This window comes from Lissotriton vulgaris, chromosome 3_1, assembly GCF_964263255.1.
Source record: "Lissotriton vulgaris chromosome 3_1, aLisVul1.2, whole genome shotgun sequence".
NCBI classification, from domain to species: Eukaryota; Metazoa; Chordata; class Amphibia; order Caudata; family Salamandridae; genus Lissotriton; species Lissotriton vulgaris.
Genome location: NC_141689.1, coordinates 105,377,916 through 105,395,099, shown reverse-complemented (window position 1 = coordinate 105,395,099; position 17,184 = coordinate 105,377,916). Strand labels below are relative to the sequence as shown.

The following is a 17,184-nucleotide window of genomic DNA, read 5'->3' as shown; positions in this document are numbered from 1 at the left end:
ATGATAAATCCGGGGGGGGGGGGGGGGGGCAGTTTGACATGAGCTATACAGATCCGTATAAAAATGCAAAATATCTCGGCAATCTCTATGTCGCACCCCATCATCTCCCACCACTTCTAGTATATAGTTATATAAATGGTGTGGCCTGACCTCAGATGCCTGCACCTTTTCAGGTCGTTCCTCATCTCCATATCTTCAGGCTGTGAAGTACTTGCCCTTAAATTTGGTTTCCCGATCTGCCGTGGCGGTGTAGTCTGTGAGTTCCTTTCGTGGGGGGCCTTGGATGTTGTTGCTGGTGGGTGCTTGCGCAAATGCTTTACACATCGCCTCTGAGATAAGCCTGACTGCTCGTGCCAAGCTACCAAGAGGGTGAGCAGGGGTTGTCTTGGCGGGTGACTTCCTTACCCTGACGTAGAAGTGGTGGTCTCTGACTGACTTTGGCGCAAGCCCTGGCCAGCCAGGGATCCCATTTCTAACACTTGGCATCCGTATTCATTTGCGAGAGGGGTCGATACGACTCGCAGCGATCTGCTGGTTTGCCAAGTTTTAATAATGAAATAATAAGCAAGAAAATGTTGCTACCATAATTACCCCCTTTGCATTCCTTGCACGTAGTTTATTAGATAGTTTTTATATAATTGTATGTGAAAATGTTTTGGATTCTTGAGTTTTAAAAATTATTAACTCTCCGTTAGGTGACAAACTTTTTTATTGTATATATGTATTCACCAATTTATATTGTAATATACTTTGTTGTGTAATTAGGACCCAGTGACGTGATTAACTGTGAAAAGGAATTTATTGTGTATGCTTTGATTTTTTTAAAAATGTTAACCAAATAAAGCGAAATATTGACTTGACTTGACTTGAAATAATAAGCGCTTCCCTCATCATCTCAGGTAGGAGCTGCAGCTCCTGTGCTTCCAGGAAAACCTCTTTTAAAAAAGGGAGGAGTTGATCAATGTACATTTTGTAAAACTCTATTGGCAGGCATCAGGGCCAAGAGCCTTCCCCTATGCCACCTGCATGATGGCCTCACGGAGCTCATCATCTTCAAATGGTGCCTCCTAAAATTCCAGCTGGCTGTCTCCTAACCATCCAAGCACTATGTCTTTGAGATAAGATGATAAATCCGGGGGGGGGGGGGGGGGGGGGGGCAGTTTGACATGAGCTATACAGATCCGTATAAAAATGCAAAATATCTCGGCAATCTCTATGTCGCACCCCATCATCTCCCACCACTTCTAGTATATAGTTATATAAATGGTGTGGCCTGACCTCAGATGCCTGCACCTTTTCAGGTCGTTCCTCATCTCCATATCTTCAGGCTGTGAAGTACTTGCCCTTAAATTTGGTTTCCCGATCTGCCGTGGCGGTGTAGTCTGTGAGTTTTTTTCGCAGAAGGGCCCTTTGGGCACCCGCTGTCTCACCCCACATGTCGATCTCCAATTTCTTAATGTCATTTTCCAGCATGCGTAGAGTCCGTCGGAGATCCCGCAGCACCCCAGAAACTTTGGACATGCACATGCCGCGCATGGTGACTTTGAAAGCCTCTCAAAATGTTCCAACATATTTAACCGTGCCCTTGTTCCAAGCAATGAAGGCTTCTAGCTCTTCACCTATCTTTGCCTGAAAAAACCTCCTCCAGTAGCGCCTCCTGGACTAGTCTCCAACACCTTGGCACCGTAATTAGATTGGGTGGCTCGATCACTAGACATACAGGGGCATGGTCAGAGTACGTCTGGGCCATGTGCTCAATCAAATGTATCCAAGTGCTGATTTACCTAGAACACACCCAATAATCCAAGCGTGACCAGGTACGGTGTCTAGCTGTGTAAAACGTGCCCTCTCTGCTGGAGGGGTGGGCATAACACCATGCATCTATGAACCTGTGGTCTAGAAATAACTGAGATAAGACATCCTGTATGTTGGTATAGTGCTGCGGGAGATGATTGGAGTAAGGGGCGAAGGGCAATGTTAAAATCTCCACCCCATATGATGTGAGTGGATCCCACCTTGATTATCTGCCACCATAAAGAAGTGAATAAATCTGGATTGTCTGTATTGGGCCCATAACAACAGGCTAGAGTGACCGATTGGATGCCCAGTGTACCCCAGATTAAGCAGCTGCGGCCAGAGGGATCACTATACGTGATGCCCGTTATACAGGGTGCGGTCTGTTTTATCAGTGTGAGTGTGCCCCGTGAATAAGTGGAATAAGAAGAGAACACCCTGACAGACGCCCATTTGCTGCCAAAATATGAGTCACATCGTGGATCTATATGTGTTTCCTGCAGCATTGCTATCTGTATATTGTGTCTGTCTAAATATGTCAATATTTGGCGACATTTGCGGGGGTCCCCAAGGCCTTGCACATTCCATGTAAGCAATTTATTTCATAAGGGTTCAAAGTTTGATGACATTACCAATGATATACCTAGACATAAGGTAGGATTGTGCAGCGTTGCTTGTGACTTTGCGCATAGAGTGTGTAAATGGTCCATAATATGTAAGCATGGTAATCAGTTTTTGTAGTTGCATACTTTAACATCCCCATCTCCACCCTTCCCTCCCACACATTCCCTTGCAGTTCGTTATAAAGATGACTTCCAACACCCCTTCCCTCCCCCACCCACAACACCACCCCAAACGTGCCGGTACACAAGTGCCCACACAACATCCCTAACTACAAAACTGTACTATGCAGAAACCTAGTGCTTTCGCCTTTGTATAGCAAGTCTCTATAAACAGTAAGGAGGATCTCCCAGAAGGGGGGCCCCAGTGGGCTACAACAACCCTTCCCTTATGCCAACTCCCCTGCATCGCAGTTCCCACAATTTCCGTTGTAGAAGGGGGGGAGAGAGCGGTAAGGGATGGGTGCTTGGTGAAGACTGTTTCAGTACTACCTCTATCTATACTAGTGTAACAAAGAAAAAAAATAGATAAAGCACTGGGGATACCTCCTGCCCTAAAATTGTGCAGCATATGTAGCATGTAAAGCCCATTAGGGCACTTAGCTGCTCATAGTCATCGTGTAGCTGCTGCAGTCCCACAAGAGGGGTGGATCCATGATCTGTCCAGCGGTGATCAGGGCAGCCGAAGCACATCATTGCATTTGGTTCAGCCAGTTAGTCACCCATGGAGAGGGCAGGAACCTTCCCCTTCTCATCTGATAGGTAGAACAGTTTGTGTGCAAATGAATCCGATGCCAGAGAAGGAGATCTGGAAAAGCAATCCTTGCGCGGTGATCTCTGCTGCGCTGATTGTAGGAAATCCTCCACCTGCTGTGGGGAGTTACAGATGATTTGTTTGCCATTGTGCATAATCCGGAGCCATGTGAGATACATGAAGGCATAGTCGTTCTGAGCGTTCAGAAGTTTTATCTATTATTCTATCAGGAATTTCCGTCTCGCTTCTTGTACCTCCAACGTAAAGTCCGGGTAAATGGTGTATTCATTACCCTCGAATTGCAGTTTATTGATTTTGCGAGCTTCCTGAGGGCCACATCTTGATCCCGATAATTTAAAAGATGGGCTATTATGGGGCGTGGCGGTCATCCTGGAAGGGGTCAGGGACCCAGGGAGTGGTGTGCCCATTCCACCACCAGATGCACTGCTCCAAAAGTAGTGATCAGTAGGCGCTCCACATACTCCTCCATACACCCAGTGTTCGTGCTTTCTGGGATTCCAATAATTCAAATGTTGTTGCGGTGACTTCTGGCCTCAAGGTCTTCATTTTTGGCCGCAATAATTCTCAAGATTTTCTCCATTTATTCCGTCTGTTTCCCGTATTTTAGATGTGGCATCTTCGTTCTCCGATATTCGTCGTTCCCCCACTTATATTTGCCTATCGTGTTTGTTGACTTTCTGCACAAGAAAATCCAATCTATTGTTCATAGTGTCCATTTTCCCGGACAGGTCACTGAGGCTGTGATTCATAGCCAGGAGTAGTTTCTTAACATCATCTTCCAGGGTCGGTGAAGGGGCGTGCGGCTGTTCCGCACTGGTGTGGCCAGAATCCGCCGAAGTGGATCTAGTAAAGTTTTTTTTATTTTCAAAGGTGAGTCGGGGCTGGCGACCATCAGGCTTCCCCATCGCGAGTTTTGGTGTCGGAGTCTCTGCTCTGCGCCCTTTGTCAGCAGACTTTGCGTGCGCCTCTTACTATCGTATGATCACTGCTGCTTTGTCTGATTTGCAGCAGGTCCACATTCAATGCTCCGCAAGAGGCCCAGGAAATGCAGATCATGGTCAGAAATAAAAGGGTCTTGCAGTGTCTTACTCTGGTGGTGGGTGCAATCCTTATACGCCTAATCCTGTAAGGCTAGTATATCAGAATAGTCTGTAGTGTGTGAGCCTGTTATCGTAAGCCTCAGTAGCTGGTGCATTTGGCAGGAAGCTGGCTGGGTAGGGGTCCATATGAAGCTGCGGCACAGGAATATTACCCCCCCACACAAAAGCCGCCGTGCTTGTGGGTACACGCAGCGGTGTTGCAGCCACACAGTACCTCAAGCAAGCAAGAAAGAGGATAAGGAGACGTTGTGTGACTGCCAAAGTCCCCGTAATCCCATCAATGGGTTGCCTCAGCAAAGTCTGTCCACCAGCTGCATACCTTCCCATAGTTAGAAGCAATTCCTAGGCCACCCTTGGTGACTTACTCACAACATTCAGGTCCCAGGAGTGTGTGACGGCACCTTTCAATACAAGCACCGTTTAATCTTGGGGGGCTCAGCTCAGTAGCATTAGTGTCCAACCTGGTGCAGTTCCGAAATGGCAGGCCGGCACTGGACTGCTATGCCAGTGCAGGCACAGCCACTGGGTGCTTCTCAATGAAGGCCTTCCCAATCACCATCTGCGGTCCACAGCTTGTCTGCAATGATGGCAGCCTGTCCGGGACTTGCCGACTGTGTTTATCACCTTTTGCAATTCTCCATGGCAGCAGGCAACAGCAAGCACAAATGACAGTTGCACGTAGTGCTTGCAGAGATTTTTTACCGTTTCGCTGGGCTTTGCGTAGTTCCAGTACGCAAATTCAACCCACCCCTAAATAGCTGTCCTCTAACCACTCTCCAAGAAACAAGCCTCTCTTATGTCAAAGTGGTAAAAGACTGATAGTATGCTGGCTAAAATGTGTAGAATTCAACACTTTAATATTAATACTAACAAGAAAGTGCTGGTTAGTATTGAGTGTTAGAATGTTTATGAACCACAACATGATTTATAATAATGAAAGTTATCTACTTATTTTCATACATTCGTATTAACGAAAACTATTGCATAACATGAATAACAAATACTCATTGCCACTGGAATGTTACAGCAGGAAAAAAAAGGCAATTGGGCATATTGCACTACTTTTTCTGATAGTAGTACTTCGTTATTTTGTCACTGTCTGGGCAAAGGTCTCACCTCATTAATACCAATTTAATGCCCAAATACTGCAATAAGCAACAGAATAATGACCAGTCAACCATTGCAAATAATAATATTTTCACAGACGAGTCACCAAAACTTCGAGCTTATCTCTTAGATGGTCTGCATGATAGTCAAAGCACCCCTTGCAGGGTCAGGGATGGTGTTGTCCTCAAGAAAAGTAAGGCAATGTGTCCCTTGTAATAAGGTTCAAAACAGCATTTCAAAATACAGTCATTAAGTAAGAATGGACCCAAAAAGCAACAGCAGCATGTGTTGCTGTGCGTTTAGTAACTTTTGATTGTTTGAGCTAAAGACATGTTTTTTGTTAAAGTCTTCACATCATGCATCAGGAAGATGGATTATGTGTGCAAATGTGGGCAATTCATACTTTTGTGGAAAATGCAGCTGCCTCAAACTCACATAATTCCAGTGTCCTTGCAAATACTTAATATGTATACCTTAGTTTTAATTCTGAGCCATCAACAAATGTCCAGTTGCCTTCAGACTCTGCATCTGTAAGTCCAATCCAGTAGTCACCAGATCCCTTCATGGACAAGAGATAAGCCTGAAAAGACAGTATGAAGTTAGATGACTTTACTAGGATGTGGAAGTGTGTATATTCAGCAAGGCCATACACTGAAATGTGTTTATGGCTTGCACATATGTCTGTCATTGGCAGTAAAGCACGCACTCACCTTTAAGAGCCTCATGGCACTAGCCACTATCCACTATGACGAAAAAGGTTTTTTTAAATGCTAATTCCTAACAATATAAGGCCTGAAACCTATGTTTTTTTCAGTGAATATATATATATATATATATAGGCATATTACAAAGCAATAACGATAATTATCGCTATTGCTTGGTTAGCGTGAAAAAATTATCGCCGAGCTGCGGCGATTTTTATCACAGATAAACCTTGGTATTACCAAGGTTTATCGCAAATGCGATAAAAATTGGCCGCAATGCATGAATATCGCTGAAAAGTCAGCGATATTCATGCATTAGCGAGCTAATGCACTTAGCCATGTTATCCACCTCCCATTGGATAACATGGCTAAGAACTGCACGGGCAGGTGTTAGCTTTTGGAGATATTTTATCTCCAAAAGTTGGTAATAGGAGATAGCCATGTTAGCGACTGTTTCCAGTCGCTAACATCTTGGCACGCCCACTTTGCATGTCATTAGTAATAAATAACAGGCCCGAGATGGTCGCTATCTCCTACTAGCTGTCGCTAACTGGTGTTAGCGACAGCTAGGTAATAGGTAGATAATTTTATCTCCGCTTTCTTGGCTTTTAAAGCTAAAAAAGCGGAGATAAACCCCCTTGATAATATGCCCCTTCATTTTTAGGGACGTTATAGTTAGTTGGACATTTTACTTGAACAAAACCATAGAAATTCCCCCATTATAGTTTGTTCAGCTAACTATAACTCGCGCCCCCGCAATGCACTACTGATGACGTTACATATTACATCATTTATGACATGGTCAGTGATAACATTGATGACATCACTAATGATATCTCAAATGACATCACTGATGACATCATCCAGTGACTGTGTGTTTCTGTAAAGTTTAACTATGTTTTATATATATATATATTTATATATATATATATATATATTGGCCAAGGTGTATTGAAGATTGAGTGGGTGTATAAGTGTCTGGATGAAGGATTTAGTAGGTGTGTGACTGACTGTAAAAGTGAGTGATTAAATGTGTCTTACTGAATGCATGGGTTATTGACTAAACTGTGTGAATGTCTCTATCAGTCTTCCAATTGCTGTGTAAGCTGCTGCATTGGTTGGTGAGTAACTACACGAGTGTCTATATGGGTTATTGATTTGTTGCGTGAGTATTTGTATGGGTGCCTGAGTGTGTGTGTGCATGGATGGGAGGTGTGCATAGATGTGTGAGTGCTTCATTCACTGGGTGTATGGGTTCAAGAGTACATATGGAAAGTGAATGAATGGATATCTCAGTGCTACATGCCCAAGTAATTACGGGGTAGATTTACAAGCCCCGTACGCCACATGTGCGCCGCTGTTGCATCACTTTTGTGACGCTGCAGCAGAGCAAAGTCAGAGCCATGCTGCGGGGTATTTACAACCTGACGCATCTGGAAGATGCGTCATGTTGTAAAGCCTCGCCACATGTGGGCATTCCCTCCCAAGGGGGGGGCGTTCCAGCGAAGGAACGCCTCCTAAAAGTGGCTGAGTGAAATCTACAAGATTTCACTCAGTCACTTTTAAGGCCATGCTGCGTCAAAACCCTGCGGCTGCTTGAAGCAGGCGCAAGAATTGATGCAGCATGTTAGGCATAGGGACACCCGAGCCTTGCTGGACCCGCGTCACACTTGCAACACGACTCTAGCAATGCATCACCTTTACGGCAGCAGATGCGTCACCCATTTGTCTATTCTTACCTCATGGTGCACCGCATTGTAAATGCGCTGCATCCATGGTGGTGCAAGAGGTGTCTGCCATGACGCACAATAACTGGTGCATCCCTGCTGATATGCAAGGATGCGCCACTTGTTGTAAATCTGCCCCTACATATGTAAAACACAGTGCATGTGAGAGTTGGAGACTATAAATGACTATACACGAGAGCCAGTGATTGTGAGAGTGGCTGTATGGATCAGTGTGTACTTGTATCAGTGATTGTATAAGAGAGTAAGTATATGTTAGTATCTGTATGAATACGTGAGGTTGTGTGTGTATAACTGTATAGGTGAGTAAATAGAAGTGTGATTGATTCTTTGCATGACTGACTAGGTGTTTGAGTAACTCTGGATGAGTGGCGGTGTGTGAGTGTTTGTATAGGTGTATGAGTGCCTATAATAGTGTTGTATTGATGAGTCACTGCATGTATGAGTGACTGCATGAGTGAATGAGTGGATGTGTGTTTAGACCTATGAATCAGTGAGTGCGTACATAGTAACTGGTATTGGTGTCTCTATTGTTTCGAAAATGGGAGCCTGTATTTTAGAGTGGGTGTATCAAAGGTTTTATTAAGGTATGAGGAGGTGCATCAGATTTTCACTTGGATGATGTCATCAGTGAGGTCATTTGAGATGTCATCAGTGATGTCATCAGTGATTTCACTGACTGTAGGAGAGTAGGATCTGCTTACTATGGTTACCCCCACTTTTTGCTGGGGTTTCACTGTTTTTCGAATTTAGTCTGGCCAGGGCCCTGCTAACCAGGACCCCAGCCTAGCTGCTTCCTCTCTAAATTGATTGCATGTAGATTAGGTACACTCCAGATGGGTTACTGGGTTACCCTTGTGACTCCCTAGTATATAGTACCTTAGGTTCTAAGGACATAGGTTCCCGAGAGGCCTATCAGCGGCTGGAGCATGTATTATGCACCCATGGGAAGCCTTTTAAAATGGCACCACAGGTCTGTACTGCAACCTGGGTAAGGCGGTGCAGGCACCCCTTACTAAGGTATAGGTTACCTATATCTACCTTTCATCACTGACACATATAAACCTATAAGTCACTCCTATGGCAGACCTTATCAATCCTGGAGGCAGAGTGCTTGATTGTGTGTGAGAGGGTGCCCATGCATGTGTGGTAAAATTAATTACCTATGCATAATTTATACGGTAAAATCAATAAGAATAACTCAGGTAAATAAGAGGCAAAATCCGGGATATTGAGGTTTACTCAAAAGGGTTTTATTCCTTAAAAAGGAATTGGGTTATTGGCTCGAGCCAAGGTGGCATACCATTCCGTCACCACATAGGTTCGGGAAGGGGCAGACAGACAACATTTTATTTACAGAAGTTCATATATATAGTCAATGCATTACAATAAACGAATAGGCAGTAGGCGTAACAGCTGGAAAAGGGAGAGATAACATATGAATACGTCATAGAAAAGGCGTTGCAATAGGCGTGCATAAAGGCGTATACTAGAGACGTCATTCATCATGAGGTCACAAATGGGTGGATTCATAGGAGAATCTTGCAATGTCAGCAGAAATTCATGGCAGAGATGCGCGCGCAGCAGCTTGACGTGTGTCTGACGTGTAACTGGAGGGTGAAGGGGACTTGACATTTGAACACTACAAGTGTAGACATAAGTCTGGGATGTCAGATCAACCTAATCCCAAATCGTATCTGATATCGTATGTTTAAGGAACTGTAGTGTCTAGAAGGGAAAAGGTCTCTCGGGCGGAGGCTACCCTATACTGGTTGTGAGTGCGTGTATATGTGTCTACGTGTCGGCATGCGGGGTGAGGGGGCATGGGCCTACCATGGCAACGGAGTCTATGAATTACTTGCACGGAGACAGAAAGACCGGGCCCATTGCTCCTGCAGCTGGGAGGATGTTTACTTGAACTACGAGACAGGAATGTATTTTCGAGGAGTGGAGCAGATTATTCGAAGGTCGAATACAGTCTTGGCAGGCAGGTGGTTGAGCTATGCGCCGGAGCCGCGCAAGGAGTAAGGCAGGGGTCACTGGTACAGAGGCAGCCTGGGTTGAGGCCCTCAGAGTCGGAAGGCAGGAAGAGGCTCGATGGCAGAATCAGGGCCTACTTCGCCTGAGTTGAAAAACGTGTAAAGTGTACCACAAAAAGACGGTGGTACGGCATATATAGGAACTGAATATTCAATCCGTTCATGGCGGATCTGAAAGAGGACATGTTAAAGATGGACGCAAATGTATTTGCGTCTTCATAGCTGGCACAGGAGGGAAATCACATGCACTGCAAGCTAGTACATGGAGACGGTGGGGTACGCGCTGGGGAACACTACTCGATCAAAAATTATATTTCCTCATTCCCTCCTTGTTCCCCACGGACCCTTCATGATACATCGATCCTCATCAATTGATCAATCTGTTCACTTAACATCATTTGCTCTTCTTTCTTTTCGCGTTTTGAATGGGAACTTGGATGTGGAATGCATGAAGTGGCACACAGGCCGCAAATCACCGGTCCACATTGGAGACACAGGCAACAACTGAGTACTATGAGAAGGCCAATACCTAGGAGGGATAGGATCTTCCACCCCCAGGCAGATAACGTTGTCCAGAACCAACCGGACCAAGTCCAGGTGCCTGGAGTCTGATGTATTAAACTTGCAATTTTATGGAGACGTGTAATAGCTTTGTACACGGTTGGCGCGTTATTTGGAATGAAAACACAGCAACTTGACCCGATGACCTTACAAGCTCCACCCCTATCTGCCAAGATGACGTCAATAACGAGACGATTTTGAAGAACAACAACCCGCATGGCGGACTGCTCCTCCGTCAAGTTACCTAGAGCTGAAGTGGTCTCAAGCACCACTGCTTCGAGAGTTCTGGTTAATCTACGGATCAGTTTACTATTAGAAACAGTACCTAGGTAGGGGAAGAAACCTTTATTAAAATCGGTATATTGCTCCCATGTTGTTTCAGTATAATCGACAAGCGGGAGATCTCTTCGGAGTCTATGCTTAACCAGATTAGTGTTTCTATGGTAGTCAGGAGGGGCTAGGAAAACAGGCGGCAGAAGAAATGCAATGTAACAAGTACCATCCCAATCTAGAGGTAAACGGACATATGCAGTATGGCCGCAAACAAAATAGGAATGACGTAAAGCCCTAAATGTGGATCTACCATAATCACTGAAATCGACCACAGTAGTACATTTACTATGACCTAAGTGTACGGAACCATTCTTGCGAACACATAGTTCACCAGTAACTGGCAATACTGCCATAGCAGGTAGAACAGGAGCAGCTTCGGATTCGACAGATAAAATCATGAATGTAACTGTGTAATTACCTAATCCAAATACTTCATTTTCTAGATCAGTTCCAGTATCTACGGGGAGTCCCTCCTTGTCAGGGTAGCATACTTTAAGCAAGGCTAAGTTCAGGTTTCCCCAAACCCAGTTACCTTCGTAAATAGCAGCATCAGAAACTAGGGAATTGAGTATTTTGAACCATGCACCACATGTGCCATTGTGAGTGAACGGGTACGGAAAAAGGGGCAGAACTCCCTTGTTTTCTTGGTAGGGAGGGAGTCGACCACATATCCAACAGTTTGTAGCATTGGTAGTCTGATGGGAGTGATGTAACATACTAATGAAAGTGTTATTGCGCAGCGCAAGTCTGTAGGACAATTCGTGTGGGGGTAATTCACTAAAGGAATGTTCGTCAGTAACATTATAAGCAGATTGTGCACGCTTGAATATAGGATAATATATGTGCAATAAAACACTAGCAGTAATAATCAGAAGACTTAAAAAAAACATAATAAGTAGTGTCACTATACAGCGACTGCGAAGTGATTTACAATATGCATTCTTCTTATGTTGTCTTTGTCTATCTCTCTCTCTATCTCGATCTAGGGGATACATGTCAGAAACTAATTTAACCGATTCACCTAGGGGAGGACTTAAACAATTAAACTGTCTGACTTGCTAGATCGTAATTTCAATCTGTACTCCTCAGAAGCGGATTTCTCAACCAAAGGGAGTTTTGAGTCAGTTTGTGTAGGAGGGCAGGGCTTAGAGTCCAAGTCCGAAGGAAGTCCGTAGAATTTCTTAACGTGGCTGGAATGCAGCCATCCCTTCCTGCCCTCTATCTTCACGGCTGTCCTCGTTGTAAGCAGAACCAATTTCGGGGTTTGCCAGCGGGGCTCCAATGGGCTTCTCCGATCAAAGTTGCGGATGAATACGTAGTCACCCGGGACCACCTCGTGGGGCTTCACCTCGGTGTTGTCGGGAAAGGCTGCAGCTACCTGTGAACGACAAGATTGTAGTGCAGACATCAAGGAGGCAAGGTAATCTGTCAGCATAAGACAATCAACATCAGTTATTTTTCGTGGAATAGGCGTCCCCCACATATTCGGTGGTCTACCAAAAACCACTTCGTACGGGGATAGCCCAGATCGGGAATGGACCACCATCCTCATATAGAAGAGGGCGACCGGCAAGGCAACTATCCAGTCCACACCCTTCTCTCTACAGATCTTGGAAAGTCGGATTTTTAAAGTCTGATTATGGCGCTCCACGAGACCTGCTGCCTCAGGATGCCAGACACAATGGAACTTCCACTGATAGCCTAACAAAAGTGTAATGTGTTTCACGAGCTCGGATGAGAATGGCTGGCCATTATCTGAGTACACGATACGGGGCAAACCATACCGGGGGAAGTATTCACGAACCAGCTGCTTGGCAGTGGTCGGAGCAGTGTAATCGGGAACTGGGTATGCTTCTATCCATCGGGAAAGAGCACATACGACTACGAGGACATACTTGAATCCTCGACAGCGTTCCATCTGGATATAATCCATCTGGAGTATCTCAAAAGGGTGTTCGGGAGGCTGAAATCCACCTTGTTCTACGGGGATGCTTTTACCTGGATTGAACTGACCACAAATCATGCAAGTACGCACTTTCTGTTTGGCTGCGGCCCGTAAGTTTTTATTGGACCATATGTGTTGAATACTGTCTAGCATTGCTTTCTCTCCTAGGTGTGCGGGACTATGTATCGTGTTAATGATGACTTGTACCATAGAGTCGGGGAGAAACCATGTAGATTTTCCCTTCGTCATCCAACCCTGGTCTGTTTGGATCCCTCCTAGTTTAGTCCATTCCTTAATTTCATCTGGTGTTGCATGTGTCTGTATGTCAATCACATCATGTGCGGGATCCCTGACTGTCATGCAGTGTGATGGTACAACTATTTGTGTCTGGTCAGTTACATGAGTTCGGTTCTGAGCAGTTTGCTTTGCTGTTCGGTCTGCCAGGTCGTTACCCTGGGAGATGATATCAGTAACCTTTGTATGTGCCTTACATTTCATGATAGAGATTGCAGTGGGTAGATGTATTGCATCTAACAGAGCTTGAATGAGGGGACCGTGTTGGATGTTGGCACCGTGAGAAGTTAAGTAACCTCTCTCTCGCCAGAGGACTCCAAAGTCGTGAACGACTCCGAATGCATAACGTGAATCAGTATATATGTTGACTTTCTTATTTCTGGCTTGAATACATGCTTGTGTCAGAGCAATAAGCTCTGCTGCTTGAGCTGACAAAGTGTCAATACAATTGGTTTCAACGATTTCCGTGTCTGTCGTGACAGCGTAGGCTGCCACTAATTCACCTGTCCTTGTTCTCATACAGGAACCATCCACATAAAGTGTCAGGTCTGGATCTGGTAACGGAACATCTGTCAAGTCTTGTCTGGGTTTTGTTGTGATAGTAATAACTTCAATACAATCATGTGCCAATGGATCTACTCCATTTAGTGGCAATAACGTAGCAGGATTTAATGTGCTGCAGCGTCTGATTTCGATGTGTGGTTGAAACAACGTCAGTTCGTAACCTGTCAATCTTGCTATGGTCAGGTGTTGGGTCTGAGTTCGATTTAAAAGGACTTCCACGGCATGTGGAACCTGTACTGTCAATGGATGACCTAACACAATGGAATCACTCTGTCTGATTGCTAAAGCTGTTGCTGCAACTGATTTCAAACACGCCGGAAGGGCCTGGGCTACTGGATCTAATGTGCTAGAAAAGTAAGCACAAGGCTTGTGTGAACCTGCTTGTTCCTGAGTGAGGACTGACAAGGCAGTACCCTCACGTTCTGTGACAAAAAGTGTAAAAGGCTTACTGTAACATGGTGTTGCTAAAACAGGTGCTTGACATAAGGCTTTCTTCAAGTCTTCAAAAGCTTGTGTATGTTCCTGAGTCCAAGGGAGGACAGTCGAAGTCGCTGCCTCCTGTGTCGTTAACTGAATGAGTGGTTTCGCTAGAAATGCATATTGGGGAATCCATTGTCTGCAGTATGAAGTTAGGCCTATGAAAGCCCGTACTTCCTTTTGTGTTCTGGGTGGTGCCATATTTATAATTAACTGAATGCGATCAGGTGTGAGCTGCCTCCCCACTTTGGACAGCAAGTGACCCAGGTACACAACTTGCTGAACACAGAATTGTAGCTTCGAAGGAGACACCTTGTGTCCCTTGTCGGCCAGGAAGTTCAAAACAGTCAGTGAAGCATTTTCACATTCGGGTTCGCTACGAGCGGTGATCAGCAGATCATCGACATATTGAAGCAGGGCAGTGTGAACTGGCATGTGGATACTGTCGAGTTGCTTTTTCAATGCTTGACTATAGATGCTGGGGCTTTCTGTGAATCCTTGAGGTGCGCGGGCAAATTTGAAAGATCGTCCATTTAAACTGAATCCGAACAAATATTGGCTTTCCGGATCAATAGGGACACTGAAGAAAGCGTTCTTGAGGTCAATTACAGTGAAGAACGTCGCATCTGAATCAATAGCAGTTAGTAATGAAGAGATATCTGGGACCACGGGGTACTGTGGTACAATACATTTATTCAATTCGCGCAGATCAATAACCAATCGATAAACAGGTGGAGCATTTGGGTCAGTACGTTTAAGAACAGGAATGATAGGAGAATTACACACATTGGAGTCGGTTTCCACAACCACTCCTTGTGCAATCAGCTCGTCAATGATTCTCAGTAAAGCCACTACAGCATCTGGGGGTAACTTGTATTGTCGAATTCGTGGTAATACCACTCCTGCCTTGAGTGTGACTCGATATGGGGTAATGTGCATGCAACCTACATCAGTGGGGCCCTGCGCCCACAAGTGTGCAGGGACGTTCTGTAGCCGGGGATCCATATCTCTCAATACATAATGGCCTTTGAAATCTCGCAAAAACAATCGTACTCCCTCCGGAGAACAGCATATAATAGCTCCTAGAGCTTTCAATGTTTTTATGCCTAACAGGTTTTCTGGACATGATTTCGTGAGCAATAAATCTGTAGTCCGTGTCAAAGGACCTACTGCAAGAGGGAGGGGTTGTGATACTTCATTAATAATGGGTTTTCCTGAAAATCCAAGGGACACGTTCTGTGAGCCTGAGAGGGGTGCCCCTGGTACTTCGTTATGGCTTATCGTAGTTCTGCTTGCCCCTGTATCAATGAGAAACTTTCTGTCTTTTCCTAATACTTGACTATGTACATAAGGACCATTTTGATCTACAGGAACCTCAATAAGAGGCAAGCGGAATTCCCTCTCCAGGCTATTTCATGTGTATCGCTGGTAATCAGGATAATCGTTCTGTGCATACTGGTACATCTGCTGGGTTGTGTTTTGTGTTGCGGTAATGGGCTGTTGTTGTGGTATCGCTACGGTCTGTGTGGAGGCTGGCATGGGTGCAATATGTTGTATGTTCTGGGGCACTTGATGTAAAGTCTGATCTTGTCTAGGAGGACGGGGTCTCTCTTTGGTCTTACCCGTGGCGATATTATGTTTCAGAACTGCACAATCATTTATATAATGACCTGGCTGTTTACAATAATTACATACACCCTTTACAGGAACTGTCGAATTACTGTGTTGGGTCGCACCCTTTTTCTGACCGTCAGCGGGAACCGACTGAGCAACTAACATTTTCATTTTTGTGTCTTTCATACGTCTCTGTTCATGTTCTTGTTCTTCTCTAAGCCTATTCTGGTGGTACTGTAACATTTGTAACATTTGTGATGGAGTATTAGCTTGCCAAGTGCTTTCTACTTTCAGTACTCTATTCTTAACCTGGGGCAAAGAATTCTCAACTAATTTCGTTACAAAAAGATGTGGATATGACTCGCTACTTGCTTTCAGACCGCTGTTAATACCAAAACATTTCTCAAATCGTGTATAGAAATCACTAGTGTCTTCATCAGGTTTCTGTTTGCATGCTGAAATTGCACCCCAATCTTCCTTTTTCGTACTCAATAAACGTGGCAACACTTGTACTAATAAACCTGGTAACGCTTTAACTTTGTCTCCAAGCCCTAGGCCTGGCACTCGGGTATCTTCTTCATTTTGTAATCCAGCCCAATCAATCTTTGCCTCTCCCACCTCCCACTCTTTTTCTTTGAGTTTCTCGTATATGCCTGGAGGTAGTAATACTTTCAGTATTTTCATAAGATCGGGATAAGTGTAATCGCCCATTAATAACATATCTTTTATTTCGCGGTGAAACCCTGCGGGATCTTTATCGTGACTGGGTACTAATTTCTTCATTTCCAATAATTCCATTTTAGTTACAGGTGTATACACGAACACACGTCTAAGCGTGCTGTCTGCGTTCTGTACGGGGTGCACTTCTCGCAACGGATTCTGTCTATCCATATAATACATGGTTTTTCGTTCCATAACGGGTGCTGAATTGATCTGCGGACATAAGAATGTACTATACTTGTGGCGATGTTCTAGAATTACTTTAATTAGATCGGTACCTAGACCTTTCCATCTGTTCGTGACCAGTTCTATTAATATGTCAGGCAGAGGGCCTGGATCAGAATGTTGGCTTTTATACAATAAGAGCAGATGTTGTATCATGTACGTACCAGCTAAACGCTGTTCACTCGGTGTCAAGTTCAAGAACGTATGTGCTAACGCATCATCACCATATTTCTCAGAGCTGTCAGCCCATTGCACGGCTGACCTGGCTAATTCTTGTTCATCCATAGAATCGAGTACATGGTACCCCATTCGTTCTTGAAGTATTCTATCAGTGGCTTGGAATAAGTGTTCGGGGCTTCTCGTATTACACATGGCTTCCTGATATATTCTTTTACTTTCTGGGCGCACTGGGCGCATCGAATTATTATATGGTCTTCCTTTACCTACATAAGCTATCATTTCTCTGGCCGGCAACTGTGTGTGTTCCGGTGTCTCGGCTTCCTCCTCTGCCTCCTCCTCCGTGGATTCATGTTTGTCTGAATCTACTTCCGGTGTGGGCTGTCTTTT

At 44.8% G+C, this 17,184-nt stretch overlaps 1 protein-coding gene across 1 annotated transcript in view; it reads right to left on the bottom strand.

The window, feature by feature from the left end:
* The window catches only part of LOC147726040 (CD209 antigen-like protein C), a 435,480-nt gene that overhangs the window by 196,018 nt on the left and 222,278 nt on the right, over positions 1–17,184 (bottom strand). The window contains exon 6 of the mRNA XM_086960157.1: positions 5,870–5,976. Within this exon, the coding sequence (XP_086816283.1) occupies positions 5,870–5,976 (107 nt within the window). The remainder of the gene's footprint in view (positions 1–5,869; positions 5,977–17,184) is intronic.